The 16,056-nt window shown below is 55.6% G+C and overlaps 1 protein-coding gene across 14 annotated transcripts in view; it reads left to right on the top strand.

Annotated features, from left to right (window-relative positions):
* DYSF (dysferlin) overlaps nt 1-3,877 on the top strand; it is a 203,115-nt gene extending 199,238 nt beyond the window's left edge. For all 14 annotated transcript variants that reach the window (XM_021699074.1, XM_021699070.1, XM_021699072.1 and 11 more), the window contains one exon: nt 3,602-3,877. In XM_021699074.1, the coding sequence (XP_021554749.1) occupies nt 3,602-3,640 (39 nt within the window). In that variant the 3' untranslated portion in view covers nt 3,641-3,877. The remainder of the gene's footprint in view (nt 1-3,601) is intronic.
* Nucleotides 3,878-16,056: the final 12,179 nt, after the last annotated feature.

Genomic DNA, 16,056 nt, shown 5'->3' with positions numbered 1-16,056 from the left:
TGGTAGAGACAAAGCCCTGGCCTTGGGACGAAGTCCTACTCCTCGTCCAGGGGGTGGGGGGTGGCTGAGTTTTTGCTTTCAACAGAGAGACGTAGCTGTCCTCAGCAAGCCCCTAGACTCTGTAATCCACATGGGCAGAAGGTGAGGCCCCTTGGGCAGGGGTGGGCAGGGGAACCTTTTTGAAGGAGCATGTGGAAGTCGGTCTGGAAGGGAAAGGTAGGTGTGGATGGCAGAGCAGAGGGGAAGGCCCCCTGTTTATAAGAATGGCACCTGCTGAGCTCCAGAGGAAGGGATGTCCTGGTGCTGGGAGAGGGTCTCTCAGTGATCGCCTGAGGACCTTGATGGGGTGTGTCCTGCCTCCTGCAGTGGGGTGGGTTTGGGGGACGGTGTGGGCGGGCAGGAGGTGGGCCCAGGAGCCTCTCACCAGGGCACGTTGGTGGTGCTGGTAGGAAGCCAGCTGACGCCCGGGGAAGGAGCCTCGGGGGGCCACGCTATTGAGGGTTGCTTCAACCGCCCCCCTCCCCGCTCCACTGGGCCCCTCCCAGGGAGGAGTAACAGGGCCTCTGTTCCCTGTCTGTGCTTCCCTGGCCCTCACAGCTCATCAGGGAGCCCCAGCGATGCTCCAGCCCCCACCCCACCGTGTCTCTGGAACTTCAGACCTTGAAGTGTTCCCAGGCTGATTCCTGATTTTTAACGTTCTTTAAATTTTTAAAAAACTTTCTCATATGCGAATTTCAAATTGATATAAAAGTAGAGAGAATGGCATGATCAACCCCATGTCACCTGGTTTCTAATGGCAAAGAAACGGACACTCAGTGAAGGGAAGGGGCTGGCTCAGGGCTGCACAGCAATCTGCACAGCTCCTGGTCCTGGGTTCCGGCCTCTGTGGGCCTCAGTCCTGCTCAGCACCAGGCTGCCGGCCAAGAGCACGGTCCCCACAGCAGGCAGTCTGCTCTGGGAATTACAATTACGGGTCGGTGTGCTCTTTGCTTTGTGAATCCTCCAGGAGGAGAAGGAGGATGGAGAGCTCTCTCCCACTGTGGCCGGCGAGGACTTATATGAGCAGCGTGCATCTCCTGCAGTTAAAACCCCAAAGCCCTCCCCTTCAGTCCCCTCACATCATGGACTGTGAGGAATAGCAGGGAGACTGTCTGGCCGGGCCGTCCAGGCCCCAGCTACTCTCTGGACCATAAGTGACAAAGGAGGGTCTAGAGCCAGGATGGCTGATGTGTCCAGCTGCAGCCAGGCCCTCTAAGCCGGCTGTGGTCGCTTGGAGCGCCATGCTGAAACGTGTTCCGGGAGGAGTCATGGCTAATTGGCTAACTCTGGTTGCGGACTAAGGAGGGTCCAGGTGGTAGGGACCTACCTGCAACATGTGCAGCTTGGGGGGCTCTCTTGAAGCAAAGGAAGACAAAATCACAAAATCACCGATACAGGCCCACGGAGCGCACGTGCCATGTGGCACCCTGGCATCCAGACTCGGGCTCCGTGTCTCCCCGCACCGGGGCAGGCCTGGGTTGCCTGGTCGGGGAGGCATGGTTCCCCTCGCCAGCCTGTCCTCCGGCTCTCGTCCTCTCATTTTGGGTATATCTGGCTGCCACTCAGTTCAGGCGAGGGCTTCATTAAGCACAGGGTGTGTGTCTGGGAGGTGAGGGAGTGTGGCGGGGATGAGAGCGATGAGCTCTGTGCCACTGGGGAGCGTGATTCCTGGGAGACACAGCGAAGCGGGTGAACGAGGGCCAGGGTACTGCTCAGTGCTCCATCCCGAGGCCCGGGCCGGGGGAGTTTAGGGAGAGGAGAGCTGGCACAGACCCTTGCTCCTCAGGGAGGTGGTCTGCGGGGCAGCAGCAGGGGGCTGGTTAGAAATGCAGAGTCCTGGTCTGGCCCTAGGTCTGTGGAGGAGAATCTGCACTGGGCACATTGAGGTTTGCGAATCGCCGCTGTGCAGGACGGAGCTCTGTGCTTGGAGTCAGGTGTCGGCTAGGCTCGGGCTCTGCCAGTGACTTCCCCTGTGACCTTGGCGAGGCTCTCCCGCCCACATGAGAAGGGGTTTGGGACCCGCTGGGACTAGCACTGTGGTTAGGGGAGCTCTTTTGCCTTCCCTGCAGGTGCCGGACATCAAACCAGCCTTCTCCTGAAGAGCTAAGGAGAGGGCAGGGGCGGGTCCCAAGTGTCACCACTGCCCATTCTGTGACTAGCTCCAGCTCCTGGCCAGCGGGGCCCTGCCCTGCCAGGCACTGGGGTAGCAGGCCAGGCCTTCAGGGGCCCGGGGAAGGAGGGCCTGCTCCCTGGCCAGGAGAGAGAGGGGAAGATTTCCAGTCACTGCCAGCTGGCTGTCCTTCCTCCCCTCTGGGCAGCCTTAGCCCCAGGCCCTGTGGGCAGGAACAGAGGAGCACTTAGACCAATAGCCCTGCTCAGAGCCCCTCCCCTGTCTTGTCCCCCAGCTGCGGCATTACTCTCCTTGAGTCCTGCTGGAAATTGTCCTCTTTAAACTACCAACTCTGCCTTCCCTCTCCCAGAGGTGCTGTGAGAGCCAGATCCTAGGTGAGGGGGGCCAGGGCTAGAGGGGCAGCATAGGCCTGAGGCTGCAGACCTTGTTTATTTATAGGTCTTTGTTACTACCTAGGCAAATCCTGCTCCCCTCCAGCCAAGTCGCCTGATCACCTGGTGGGTCCTAGACCCTCACCTGGCTTTTAGGCCTTGGGGGCCGAGGGTCTGAAAGAGAGGGGCCCAAAGCCAGGGCTGCCCCCCTCCAGTTGGCCTAACTTCCCACCCTCTTGGAAATTGCCCTGGGAGGGGGACATGGAGGGCAGCCTGTCTGATTCCTCCCAGCTCCCCCCGAGAGCCAGCCGGGAGCAGGGCCAGCGTGGGGAGGCAGGAGGCGATCTGGCGGGGAAGGAGCGGCGGCTTTGTTTCCAGAGTTGGCTTTCCCGGGCCGGCGCTGGGGAACATACTGTCCCAATTAGGAGCCTTGTGTTGTGTTGTATGTGTTTTCATGGTTTTTTGGGGGGGGGGGGGGGGGGGGAGGGGGGAGGGGAGATTCCTGTCAGTCCTGCAGCAGGCAGGGCTTAATCAGGGGTGACCCATCTCTGGGGCTGACCTGCATGGTAGGTCATCCCCATACACCCCTCCCCTCAGCCTTCTCTGTCTGTTGGCTGGATGGGAGTGTGGTGGCCAATGAACCCATGTGGGTTCCCATGTGGGGGTATATGGGAGGGGCTGGGGAGAATCATGGCCATGCCTTCAGGCCACCTGTCTGATGGAAGAGGGCAGGACAGGCCTGCCCCTGACCAGGCCCTGGATGATCAGAGTCCTCTTGGCAGGTGGCTGGAGCACGGAAGTGGGCCTTGGGTTGGTAGGGGAGAAGACTGAGCCACTCAGGCACCGTGGCCCCAGGTTGGAGGGTGCAAGCAGAGTTTCAGGAGGGTGTGGGCTTGTGTGGTTGGCGAGAGCCCCGGGAAGTGGGATGTTGAGCTGAGTGTGGTGTGGGGGGTGGTGTGGGTAAGGTGGAGGCAGGTGGTTGAGTAGGTGAGCCTCCTTTCCTAGCTCTCGCCCCCCTGGCAGCTGTCATCATGTGTCCCTGCCTCTTCCCTCCCTCCAGAACTATGCAGCCATGAAGCTGGTGAAGCCCTTCAGCTGAGGACTCTGGCCCATGACTGGCTGCCTTCTCCACCCAGCTTAGCCGAGCTCCTCCGGACCTCCAGGCCTCACCAGCCAGCAGACAGACTGGCACACACTCCAAGAGCTAGTGACATTGAGTCCTGGGATCACCCTCGTTTCATCATTTCTTTTGCCCCCGACCCAACCCTTTTTGGATCAGCCCATATGTATTTCAGTATAAAACAGTTTGAACCACAGGGCCATGTTGGTGTGTGTGTCCCCGTAGTGCCTGAGTGAGGTGGGGTTGGGTAGAGGACAGCTGTGTCTGGCTCGCTGGGCTGTGAGTCGGGCGGGGGCCATCTCTGGCTCGGCATTCTGAGTGGAACTTCATCCTTTGACAAGACTGGTCGGGGTGCGTGGGCTTTGAGGTTTGGTGTCTGGTCCTGGAGAACGTTCCCCTCCTCCCTCTCCCTCCTCACTGAGGCTTCTCCTCTTCCTTTCCCAGGCTGCGCTTTGCTTAGGCGGGCGGTTACTGTACCTTCTGCTTTCTTTGACCACGCCCAGGAAGACGGTCCACTTTATCCAAGTGGAGCACCATGGAAAGGGTTGGGCCAGGAACTCTCCAGGCAGGGAGGGCTACTGGACCTTTGGCTGTGACCTTATCCCCCACCCCACAATTTTGGGATTTCTTGTGACTCCGTCACTCTGTCACTCTGCTTCCTTACCCTGCTTAAAGATCTGGTCTGCACAAACACACCATTTTCTTGTGGTCTGAAGCTTAGCATTAGCTGCGGGTCTGTCTTCTCCTGCAGGAATCAGGCTTAATCTATGGGGGCAGCAGGAACGTACTTAGAGAAAAAGCAAAGAGCGTGAAAACATCGTGTTTCCAAACAGAGGCCTCTGCTTCTCTCGCCTGAGGGGCTGGAACTCTGGAGCGCAGCACTGGCCGCCTCCTCTCCTGTTCCCCAGGAGGGCTTCTCCTATTTCCCGCTGTGAGCCTGCTCCCCTGGCCCAGGCCCCAAGGCCTCAGCGTGATCCTTCCAGGGCACTTGGCTCTTCCCTGCACTCTGGGACCCAGACGCGGCCCTGCCTTGTCTCACCTGATTGGCAGACTGGGGTGAATGGCACAGGGCTGATGGCCTGGACCCTTTTGGGTGAACTATGCTTCACAGAGTGATTTTCTCTTCAGGAGAAGTTCAAGATGGAAGTGGCCCTCAATATCCAGCTGGGGAAGATCTGAAAGGCAGGGCAGGAGTCATTCCTTCATTAATTCATTCATGCTTTTCATTCCTTCATTCATTAAAGAAATGTGTGTGTGTGTGTGTACCAGGCAAAGTGCTAGGCTCTAGAGATACAATGTCGATCAAGATAAACATTGGTTTTTAAAGATGGTTCCTGCCCTCCCACATCTCACCACTGAGTGGGAGAGGAAGATAGATAGATAGGCAATTACAGTGCAGTGATGGATGAGCACGGATTACAGGGTCAAGGGCAGAGAGTGGGAAAGAAAATGGAACAGAGTATTTGAAGACTGGCCAAAGCCAGAAATGAGTTCAAATATCTATAAGAATTTCTGTGTGGGTCCCGGGCAGTGGTTCTCAACCAGGGGCAGCTGTACCCCTCAAGGCCTATTTGGCAGTGCCCGGAGATGTCTTTGATTGTCCTGGCTGGAGGGGGGCGGCTGGTGAGGGTGCTCCTGGCATCCAGCAGCTGCTAAACATCCTTCAAGGCATAGAACAGCCCCCGCCTTCCCCAATTAACTATCTAGTCCAAAACACTGTTCCTGTTGCTATTGAGAAACTCTGGCATAGAGAGAGTGGATTCTAGAGATACTGAAAATTAGACTTGATGGGCCCCAGGGGAGCGATTGGCTAGGGCTGGGAATGGGGTGGGGTGCGATAGGAGATACTTCCAACTGGGATAAATCTCAGTTGTCTGGCTTTATGACTGCTGGTACCATGCATGAAGTCAGTTTCAGACAAGAGAGTCCAGACAGATTTAGTGCACAGTCACAATACCCTTCCCGTCCTCCATGTCTCCCTGGTGATGGTGTCTCTCCTCCCTTCACAAAGTTCTAGAAAGCATCGTCTGCATTTGTGTCTCCCTGTGCTGCTGGACCTTTGGCTGTGACCTTATCCCCCACCCCACAATTTTGGGATTTCTTGTGACTCCGTCACTCTGTCACTCTGCCTCCTTACCCTGCTTAAAGATCTGGTCTTTACCTCACCCTCACTCCTCCACCCACTGTGGTCTGATTCTATGCCTGCGGCAGACTCTTCTCTCTTCCTCCTTGCTGAAAGGATCCTGGGGCTGCTCAGCTTTCACCACGGCCAAGTGCCCAGAGAGAAGCCCCGTCCCCGCTCCCGGGGGGGGGATGTCTTCTTAGATCAAACCAATCACGGTGATGCCCGTGATTTGGTTTAGGGAGATGCAGGTGACTCGTTTATGATCAGTGAGACCTGAGGGGAAGGTGGTGGTGGTGGTTATGGGCGGGGGGTGGGGGGGTAGGGGGTTGGGAAGCAGCTGGGAAAGTTGCTAGGAAACTTTATGTCCAATAACAAAGGACACGCAAGGAGGCACATCGTCATCTTCTGCCTTTGAATCTTGTTTGTGGAAAAATGTAATGACCGGAGCTATGGCAGGCATCTTGTGATCATGAGGGGACAAGCTTGAGGAAGAAAGCCAGCACACAGAGAGGATGGCAAGGACCTGGTTCTCCATGAAGCTGTCGAGAAAGAACCCACTCTGGAGCTGTCCCAACTTCTGGTTGTCTTGTTACACAGGGTCATAAATTCCTTAGTATTATTATTATTTTTTAAATAAAGTCCTTACTGTTTAAGCCATCTTTGATTGTGTAGTGTGCTACCCACAGCTCGCAGCGTGCTCACTGGTAAATTCTGTGCTCTGCTGAGCACTCTTCTACTGCACTGCCAATAGCCAGGGCTCCCCTGTACAAGCACCACATCTAAGACGTCATGCGTTTATTATTTATTGTAACAATTTTCCTACAGATGGCAGTAAAGTGTTTTGTTCCAATAAAATCAGTGTGTTACGATAGTTTTCTCATAGACGTAAACTACCTTGAGGGAGGGGCTCCTTTTTCTCATTCACACCGGCGCCCCGTCTTGCCCCGGTTGTTAAAGCTCTCACCACTTGCCCTTCTAGCCTCTCAGCAGCAGCCGGTGGCACCGGATGTTCCTCTGCTTCGTGATACGCTTTCAGTCGTCGGCTTCCATGAGCTCGCAGCGGTCCACCTTTCCTCCTCTCTTTCGAGCCATCCTCTGTCGGTCTACGTGTTCCCCAAGCTCTCGCCCCGGGCCCCTGTTCTTCTTCCACTGCATGCCTCCTGGGCAACCTCATGTGTCCCTGTGGCTTCGATTGCCACATCTCGATTACATCTTGCCCCCTTTCCGCTCCGCGCTGTAGCCACGTCATCCACCGTCTGCCCCCCGGGGTCTCTCCCGGGGGTAATTCACAGGCGCCGCAAGCTCGACACGGCCCTCCCACTCATCATCTCCGTCCTCCGCCCCACGGAAACAACTCCTGCTCTGCTCTTCCCTCCGTACCCTCGGTCCCTGGCACTGGATGTGTGGGAGGCATCCATGAACCTTACTTCCTCTTCCCCCTTATCCAAGACACCACCAGATGCCAGATTCTGGCTCTCGAATCTCCCTGAACCCATCTCCTTCTCGTCCCATTCCCACCACTTGCCCTTGCAGTCAGACCACCAGCATCGGCCTCGTGGAAACCCAAGTATCGTTCCTTCAGTCCTCCTCCTCTCCGCTCCCTGACCCGTTGTCCACAAGCAGTGGAACTGAGCCCGGCCTGCGTCTCCACCGTCCTCAGGCGGGAGGTCAACCATCCTGGCACCGGGCTCCTCCAGAGGCCACACCTTGCTTGCCTTTCTCTTGCCATTTGCGGTCTCTCCCTGTGCTCTGCGGAGCTGAACCCTGGGCAGACCCGGCCTCTGCCCATCACTGAGGTCGCCGCCCGGCCCTTCTCCTGGGGTGTTTCCCCTGATGGGCTCTGGTGCGAGCAGCCACTGCGGAAAACCGGGGGACTTGATTCTCTCGGCCTCCCCCACCCTCAGTCTGCGCCTCCAGGGCTGAAATCGCATCACAGTTCTTAATGAGATGTCTGCTTCCTTCACAGAAGGGACTTTACTGAGCATTTCATGGAAAGTTCTCTTTAAATAGCCAGGGCCTCAGAGTCATTTCAAAATGGGTTTTTATGTTCTGACATTCAGATAGTTCTCAACGTTTGAGATCCCTTCTTGCTGCAAGGTGGAGAATAACTCTCATCTGTTAAAAATGGTTCAGTAAAACTTGATAAGCCTTCTGTATCCAGAATACTCAGCTCCCTGCCTTTATTTTTCTCTGATGGTGTTTTTGAGAGAGGCGCTCTGTGTACATGCGTGCACACACATGCTCACACACGCATACATGGACACACCATTTCTCCACATAACCCAGGAAGGGTGACAGGGAGGGTGGACAGACAGAAAGAGCTGTAAGCACAGCCCTGGCCTGCCCCTGGGCCCACACCCCCCTCCGCATTTGGCCTCCACCTCCAGGGAACCCAAATGTGTCTCAATCCTCTCTCCACGTGTTTCATAAATGTGGGATTATGGGATTTCCAGAGGAGCCAGGTGGGCATCCCCTGACGGACACAGGGACAGCCCAGGAAATGTTTCCTGCTTGCCGAAGAGAACCGGGGGAGGGCCGGGTATGGCCTGATGTGCTTGTCCTTAAATGGCGGCTGAGCTACTGACGTGACAATCCGGAGCTTCCCTCTCCCCCCTTTCCCATTCGCTGCTGTGCCTTCCTCGGGGCCATCCGGCTGCAGCTCCTATTCCCTGTGGCTTGGCCCGGTGGGGGTTTCATCCCGTTTCTCTGCCTTCGTTTTGGTCTTGGTTTTCCATGGTGTGTGTGTGTGTGTGTGTGTGTATAATGTATGTGTGTGTGTAAAAGAGAGACAACAGATGAGACAGATGTAGGGAGAGACAGATTCATGGTGAGGGCCAGAGGCAGAGACAGGCGAGCTGGAAGACTGTGGCAGTGGGGACAGGAAAGAGACCAGCACCTCACCCAACTGCTGGAGCATGTCCTCCGCTGGCTCGTCATTCCTCCAGGGGCCAGAGCCGGCTCCCTTCTGCCGTCCCCACTGGCTCTCAGGCTTATTCAACTGGAAACAGAGGAAGGGAGGAAGAGAGAGACAAACCCCCTGCACTGGTCCTGCCCAATCAAGTTGGGGAAGCCCCACGTCGCATTTCCCTCATAGTCCAATAGTTCATTGTGGGTTCCATCGATGACCCCGGCTCCATGTCCCTTCACTCTGCAGGGCTGGCTTATGTGTGTTTGGGGGGTTGGAGTTGGGGGCAGTGGTTGGTTTTCCACATTTCCACGATCAGCCTGGGGCTGGAGCCTGGCTGCCCCTTCCTCAGGCAGACGCTGGGGATCACCATGGGGCCCCCCGAGAGCTCACCTGTGCCCCTACCCCCAGCCTCCTGGGCCCACTCCATCCCTCTGCTGGCTCAGGCCTATGCAGGAAACTCTTTCCTTTACTTCTGGCTTCAGCAGAGATGTTCTGGGATCTTTTCAAAAGGAACTTGACCAAGAACCAAGGGTGAGACAAAAGACCCAAATCCACAAAGAAATCACTCACACTTATAATGGGTAATGCTGGTACCTTTACTTCTTTGTAATCTACATCTTCCTCTCCTTTTCCTGGGGCACTCTTACTACCCAGGCTCACTATCCAGAGACCAGGAAGAAGGTGTCAAGAGACCCTTCAGGACAGGGAAGGCAGAAGGATAGTACTGTGTGAAACCCCAGGAGGGCACCCCTCTTGGGTCTCCCTGGGGGTGGGAATGCAGAGAGGCCTGTCCTGTGAACACTCCCACTGAGGAGACCCAAACTCACCTGGAAGACATATGTCTGGGAGCAGAGCTTCAAGGACCAAAAGGCTTCTTCCATCTGTAAAAGGATTCCCAGCCTGACAGATTCCTGGTCAAAAGAGATTTTACTAGAGTGTGGCTTTTATTATTTTAAAAAAAATTTTAAGTTTTTATTTAAATTTCCAGTTAGTTACCATACAGTGTAATATTAGTTTCAGGTGTACAATATAGTGACTCAACACTTCCATACAACACCTGGTGCTCGTCACAAGTGCACTCCTTCATCTCCATCACCAGAGCGTGGCTTTTAGAATCAGGTGCACAGCGGTTCAAGCCCTGCCTCTCCCACTTAGCTCTGTGACCTTGGACATATCACTTTACCCCTAGGCCTCTATTTTCTCATCCGAAACATGGAATGATGGTGGCCTTTCCCTCACTGGGTGTGGCAGGGACCACCCGAGATGATGCACAGTACCTGACACAGAGGGAGTGCTCCCTTTATTTTGAAAAGGAGCTCTGGGCTGACCTGGGTGTTGGGGAGGAGGGAGAGCACTGAAGAAGAAGACAGGGCAGGTGAGAGATGGCTCCCCTCTCCGGGGGGCTCCTCCAGGGTGGGGGTGATGGTGAACCCATTTCTTTGCCTGGGGCGGGAGGGGGGGGGACTGGGCTTGCTGCTATTGGAATGAGAGCAGGGAGTGGGAGAAGACGTGTGGCGCCCATCACACCAGCCTGTCTTGGCCACCATGTCCAGGCTTTCCTTTTGTAGCAAAGCAGCACGGTCTCAGTTACTCCACTGGGGCGTTGGGTGAGCTGGCGGAGAGTTGCCCACAAATGACCAGCCTGGGCATGCCTACAGATGCACATGCAGGAGGACTCCCTCTGCCCCACACAGACCCCCTCTGGCAGACGGCTGCGTCCGTCATGCTCAGACCCTCCCAGGAAGCCCCGCGCTCTCACACACAGTCATGCATGCGGGCGCACGCACGCTCCCAGCGTGCACTCAGGGCACATATGCTTTCTCTCCGTGTGTGTGTGTTTCACATTGTCAGCCAGAATGCTCTGGAAACCTAAGCAGAAAGGAGCGTGTGAATGTGGCCATCATCAGGGATAAATTAATCCCAGACATGTAAAGGGTTTTCTTTTTTCATTCTCAGCCCTACTGCAAATTCAATTATGACTCTCTGCCAGCTACTGAAATGAGGGGACAAGTAAGTACGTGGCTGAGCCTGGAAAATGGGGCAGGGCAGGCAACCCTTCTTGATCCACACCCTCATTTCCCTTCCCTGCTGTCCAGGATCCAGGAAAGAGTTGCAGTCATTCCTGGATCCCCCACATGGATCGGACCTTGGGGCAGCAGCAAGGTGCCATCCGAGAACGGAGAACCGGCGGAAATCGGGCTGCCCTCAGAGCTGAACTAGGAAATGACTGCATGCGGGACCAGAGCATAGGCGGGCAAAGGCTCCCCGATGAGGTGACCGGTCCTGGGGCCTGGCAAGCCCTCACGGAGCGCAGGTTCGCCCATCTAGGGAGAACAGTGTGAGTCCCAGACACACGCCTCGACTACGTCCAGGGAAGAGAGACTTGGTGAGGGGGCCCCGAGGCCAGTGCTATGAAGCATTGACCTTGTCCCTCTCCCTTGCCCTTCATGGGCAAACCTCTGCTGCTGTCGCGGCTTCCAGCACAGGCCTGTGTGCCCGGAGTGCGTGCGGAGACGGCGCTGGCTGTGCCACACACGGAACACTTCCACATGGCCGTTTGGGTTTACACGCTGCTTTCGGAGCTCCGTTAATGAGGCTCTGCTCCTTGGAGCTGCACAGCCTCCCTCAGACCCACACCGTCAGGCGGGGCTTAGCAAGCGAGCACACCTGCAGGTGGGGGGCCCAAGAATGTCCCTCGAGAAGTCCGCTGGGGGTGGGGAATGCGAACAGCCTCTCCTTGGTGATACCCTTCTTTCGGGTTGTGGGAGTCTGGGGACTTCCTGTCTGCCCCACACCAGGAATGAAGTGCATCCCCTCTCAGACTGAGGGCTGGTCCTCTGTGACAGCCCTCTCCTTTTATTCTTCTAGAGGCAAGCAGCAGGTGGGGGAATTGAGCTACTTTCAGGGGGCTTGCAGGGGTGGGGGGAGTTGGGTGTGTTCAATTCCATGAGAATTCCTGAAGGTCAGGTGAGGCTGGTTTTGAAAGAGGATGGGTGAATTGGCGGAGACCGGATTTTACATGAGGGAGTTGTGTGTCAGTGGGTAGTTAGGGGGTTTGAGGCTGGGTGGGAGCAGGTAGGTAGGAATGGCCCTGGGACCCTGAGCTGAGAGCTGCCTCCACCCCCCGACTGGAGGTAGGGGCTCTTCCTGCCCCTCCCCCGGGGCTTCTGGGGCCTCTTACATAACCCAGTCCTGGCCCAGGGAGAGCTGGATTTTCACAGTTCGGCTCAGGCTGCCAGAAGAATGAGAAAAATGGGCCTGAGGGGACACCTCCACCACAGAGAATAGGAGGAGGAGGCCAGGGAGGGAGGCCAGGCAGCCAGGGATGTGTGTGTGTGTGTGTGTGTGTGGTGTGTATGCATGTGTGATGTGTGTGTGAGGGTGTGTGTGTGTGAGACAGAGACAGAGAGAGAGAAAGACAGAGGAAGAGGGGAGGCTGTCTGTGTCAGCCCCTGGTCGGTCAGTGCCAGCCTTGGGAGCCGAGGTCCCTGCCTTGAGGACTGCTGGGTGGGGGATGCTGCACTCTGTATTAGTCAGGCTGTCTCAGATGCGTGGGACTCACCTCCCACCGGGCCAGGCTCTCAGGCCTGCCGCCTCCAGGACGAGCCCATCCCTACCAGCAGCTCTCCTCTCCTGTTCCCAATGGGGTAGGGAAGCTTGGGGAGGGGGGAGGGGGAGCCCCAGCTCTTCCTTGGCCTCTGGAGTTGGCTCAGTTCAGGGGTGAGGATGAAGCTGGAGGCTGGTCAGAGGGGGAGCCCTTGACTACTGAGTGCCAACTGCAAGTCAGGTGCGATACAAGGCACATTGTCACCTTTAATCCTCACCTGTGAGAAGTAGCTATTTTGAGCCCCATTTTAGAGACCAGAAAACCAAGACTCAGGCCACAGGGCTGCTGATGAAAGGCAAGTCCGGCCATGTTGACTCAGAGTGCTTGCTCTTTCCACGCTCCCTTCCTGCCCCGCCACAGGCCCAGGCCCTCCCCTGCCAAACCCCAGTCTCACAGCTGGTGACTTTCAGCTGGACCCAGAGCCCCGGCTGGGTGTGGTTGGCATGGGAATGAATCAAGGAGGGACAATTGTGTGATTGTGCGTGGAGGTAGCGTGGGCACTGTGAAGTGTGCCCAGGCTCTGCTCTAAGCTCAGAACTCTTGCCCTTGTAAAAGTGCCCAGTCAGGGGGCCAGACAATAAACAATTGCAGGTAGTGAGAAGGGAATGTGAGGAGGAAAAATAAAGCAGGGGGAGGAGATAAACCTGACTATGGGTGGCGGGGTTTGGGTGGGGTGTGGAGTGGCCTTTTTCCATAGGGTCTGGGGAGAAACCCTCTGAAAATATGACATCAGAGTAAAACCTGGCCGAAGTGAGAGAGTGAGCCATGAAAAACCTGAGTGAGAGCGTTCCAAGCAGAGGGTACGGCAAGTGCAAAGGCCCTGAGGCAGGAAGGAGTTTGGCTTTCCGGTCTGGTCATACTGTTCACTGCCTGGGAGTTGCCTATCATCTCTTACACAGCTCATTTTCAACTCTTCCGGACCAGGGAAAGCAGTATCTCAGCAAGTGTCATCCAGTTCATTCCTATCCCTCCCTGTGTTGCCCTTGCCAGGAATGAAGTGGGTGCCCTCACCCACTCTAGGCTAGGCTAAGTGTGGCACAGAGCCTCCTTGGCTGTCTTCTTTCCCATGATTGGCCACTTGGGGGAATGCTTCCAGTGTTCACACTCCTCACTGCCCACTCTAACCCCTGGGGGGATTCGGGCAACATGCTATTTCCAGATGGGCAAGGGTGACTATTTATTTTATTTTTAAAAATAGCTTTTATTGGTTTTTGTCTTATTACAAAAGTATTATGTTCATTATAGAAATTTGAGAAAACGACCAGCAACAAGAAGAGAATAAAAGAGCCACTAATCCCATTACCCAGAAAGAACCACTGTTGGCACATAGGTGTCTCTAGAATTTTCCATCTGAGTATGAAATATATGTTAGGATTTTTAAAGAATATGATCTCACTGCACACTGTGGCTTGCAGCCACCATCCTGTGACTCTCCATCCACATCACTGAGTGTGCTGCTACAACATGGTTTTATGGCTCCAAAACAGTCTATCATTTGGATAAGCCACAGTTTATGTAGCCAGGCCCATACTGATGGACTTTAAGGTAGTTTCCTTTTTTTTTTTTCTTTTTTTTCTCTTTTCTTTTGGAACATCTTGTCCACAGGGCTTTTCACTGGCCATTCTGGGAAGCTATTTTGAAGTGTCTAAGCAGTCCTTGAAATACGAGGTGGGATAAGTCTCCTCTGGTTGTCAGAGATCAGGACGGGGGGCTGGGCTGAATGAGTGGGTCCCTGTTTCCTTGTTTAGGGCAGGGGCCCCTTCGGTCTCTCAGCGACCCCCAGGCAGAGGCTGAATCACTGGGAACACTGAGGAGAGAGGACTCACTAGGAAAACGAGGTTTTCCCGGCAGCTGTCCACAAACAGTGCTGCTTATGGAGGAAGGCAATTTCTGGGCTGCCAGGCTGCCCACAAAGGCCTGGGGCGGGGTTGGGTGGGGAGGGCTGGAACCGACAGGGGTCTCCAGAGACCTCAGGAGGTGCACAACCCTTCACCGGTGTATGAGGAGAGAATATTTACAAAATTTACAAAAATTTCCCAGTATGTCATGTTCAGATCCATCCTGGACTCTTCTTAGGCCACGTGACAGATGGGTACAGGTTTTATGCCAAGTAAATAGGCGTCCTGAGGGCAGGGGTCTTAGGAGCATAACCCTTGCTTATCAGCTTCCTGTGTATTAGCTTTCTGAGTGAGCCTGGTTAAGAGGATTTACAATCACATGATGGGGATTTCACTAAACCAGCCCTCACAGAGATGGACACGGGGCTTGGAAAGACTCCTGCCCTGAAACACTGATGGGAGATAAACGAACAATGCGAACAGAAGAGGACAGCAGAGTGAGGGTAAGCTAACAAGGCAAAGCAGGAATGCCGGGCAGAGCTGACACGCATCTCCTACCCCCGCAAGGGCTCCTCAGACAAGTAGAAAAACAAGCACTTCCTTAGATCTGACAAGAAGTCAGGGATCCGAACTGAGATGTCACAAGGACTAGGAGATGGCACACGTTGAAATTAGGATTTACACCTACTACCTGTACCAAAGCTGTTCTAAGTAAGCACAGAATGTGCCCTGAGAAACGAACTCATGGCAGTCGTACTAGATGTAATTCATGGAGGGAGAAATCTGTTGGGAGTGCAGGCTCTCCACTGATAGGGTTTTGCTAGTAAAGGGCCCGGAGACAGCTGTCCCAACAGCCTCCAGCACCAGGCCTGGCACGCAGCAGGGCTCTGGAAGCTTGTGTGGGGCTGACCTGTTCTTTGTGCATGTGTGTGTGTCTCTAAGAGGTTTTTACGACGGCGTAAGTGTTCCGCTCACCTCCCATATTTGGAGTACTCTCCCCTCCTCCTCCTGCCCCTTCCCCCAACTTTTCCTCTCATTTATCCTCTCCTGCCAGTGGGTGCCCCTGCCTGACCCTCATTAACTCAAAGTGTAAAAACCATTTGTCTACAGCCCCCGCTCCCCCTCCTCCCCCAGCTGGTGGCGGGGGCCAGCGCCTTCTTTCCTCCCATCGGCTGTCTGCACTCAGACCTCTGTGGCTTATGAGCTAGATTCGAATCTGCTGGGCCCCCTGGAACAGGCAGGACTTGTTAGGGGACAAGCTGGGGTCTGCTCAGAAGACCTATAAAGAGTGAGCGGTGCCCCCGGGGGAGCCCTGATCTGCCGTTCATTCCTTAGAAGCTGACAGGGCTGCCTGAGGAGGCTGCACACCTCCAAGGACTCCATCCTTAAGGACAACGCTATAGATGGCGCCCCCCGCCCTCCCCCCCTCCCCGGGCTGTGTGGGACATAAGCAGTGCAGCCGTGTGTGCACGTTCTGTTCACTTCTCTCCTTCCCACCCCTGCCCTAGCCTCCAGGGCAGCTCCTGCCTCGGGACCTCTGCCCCCAGCCCTCTCACCTGGAGGGGCTGACAGGGAGGAAGGGAACTCTGCAGAAGTGTTTGCTACCATGCCGAAGAGGGGATGGATCAGGAAGAGAGGCTGAGGAGTGAGGCCGGCGGCCTGTGGTGGCAGACTATCCTTAAACGAAGAGGGAGCCTGCCCAGAGTGGAGTACAGGGCTCCTGGGCGCTGTGGGGTCTCCCCCCCCCCCCCCCCGGCAGTCTCAGCAGGCTGCCCAAGGGGCCGGTTCCTGCCTTCCTTAGGTAGCCCAGCAGGGTAGGCAGAGGTGAGCCGAGTAGGGCTGGGGGGTGTCTGTCCTCCTCTCCCATGCTGGCAGGGGCCCAGAGGAATCCAGGAGTTAGAAGTGGATCCAGGGCTT

This window comes from Neomonachus schauinslandi, chromosome 10 (assembly GCF_002201575.2).
Source record: "Neomonachus schauinslandi chromosome 10, ASM220157v2, whole genome shotgun sequence".
NCBI classification, from domain to species: domain Eukaryota; kingdom Metazoa; phylum Chordata; class Mammalia; order Carnivora; family Phocidae; genus Neomonachus; species Neomonachus schauinslandi.
Note: the sequence above shows the minus strand (reverse complement) of the source record. Positions and strands in the feature narration are given on the sequence as shown.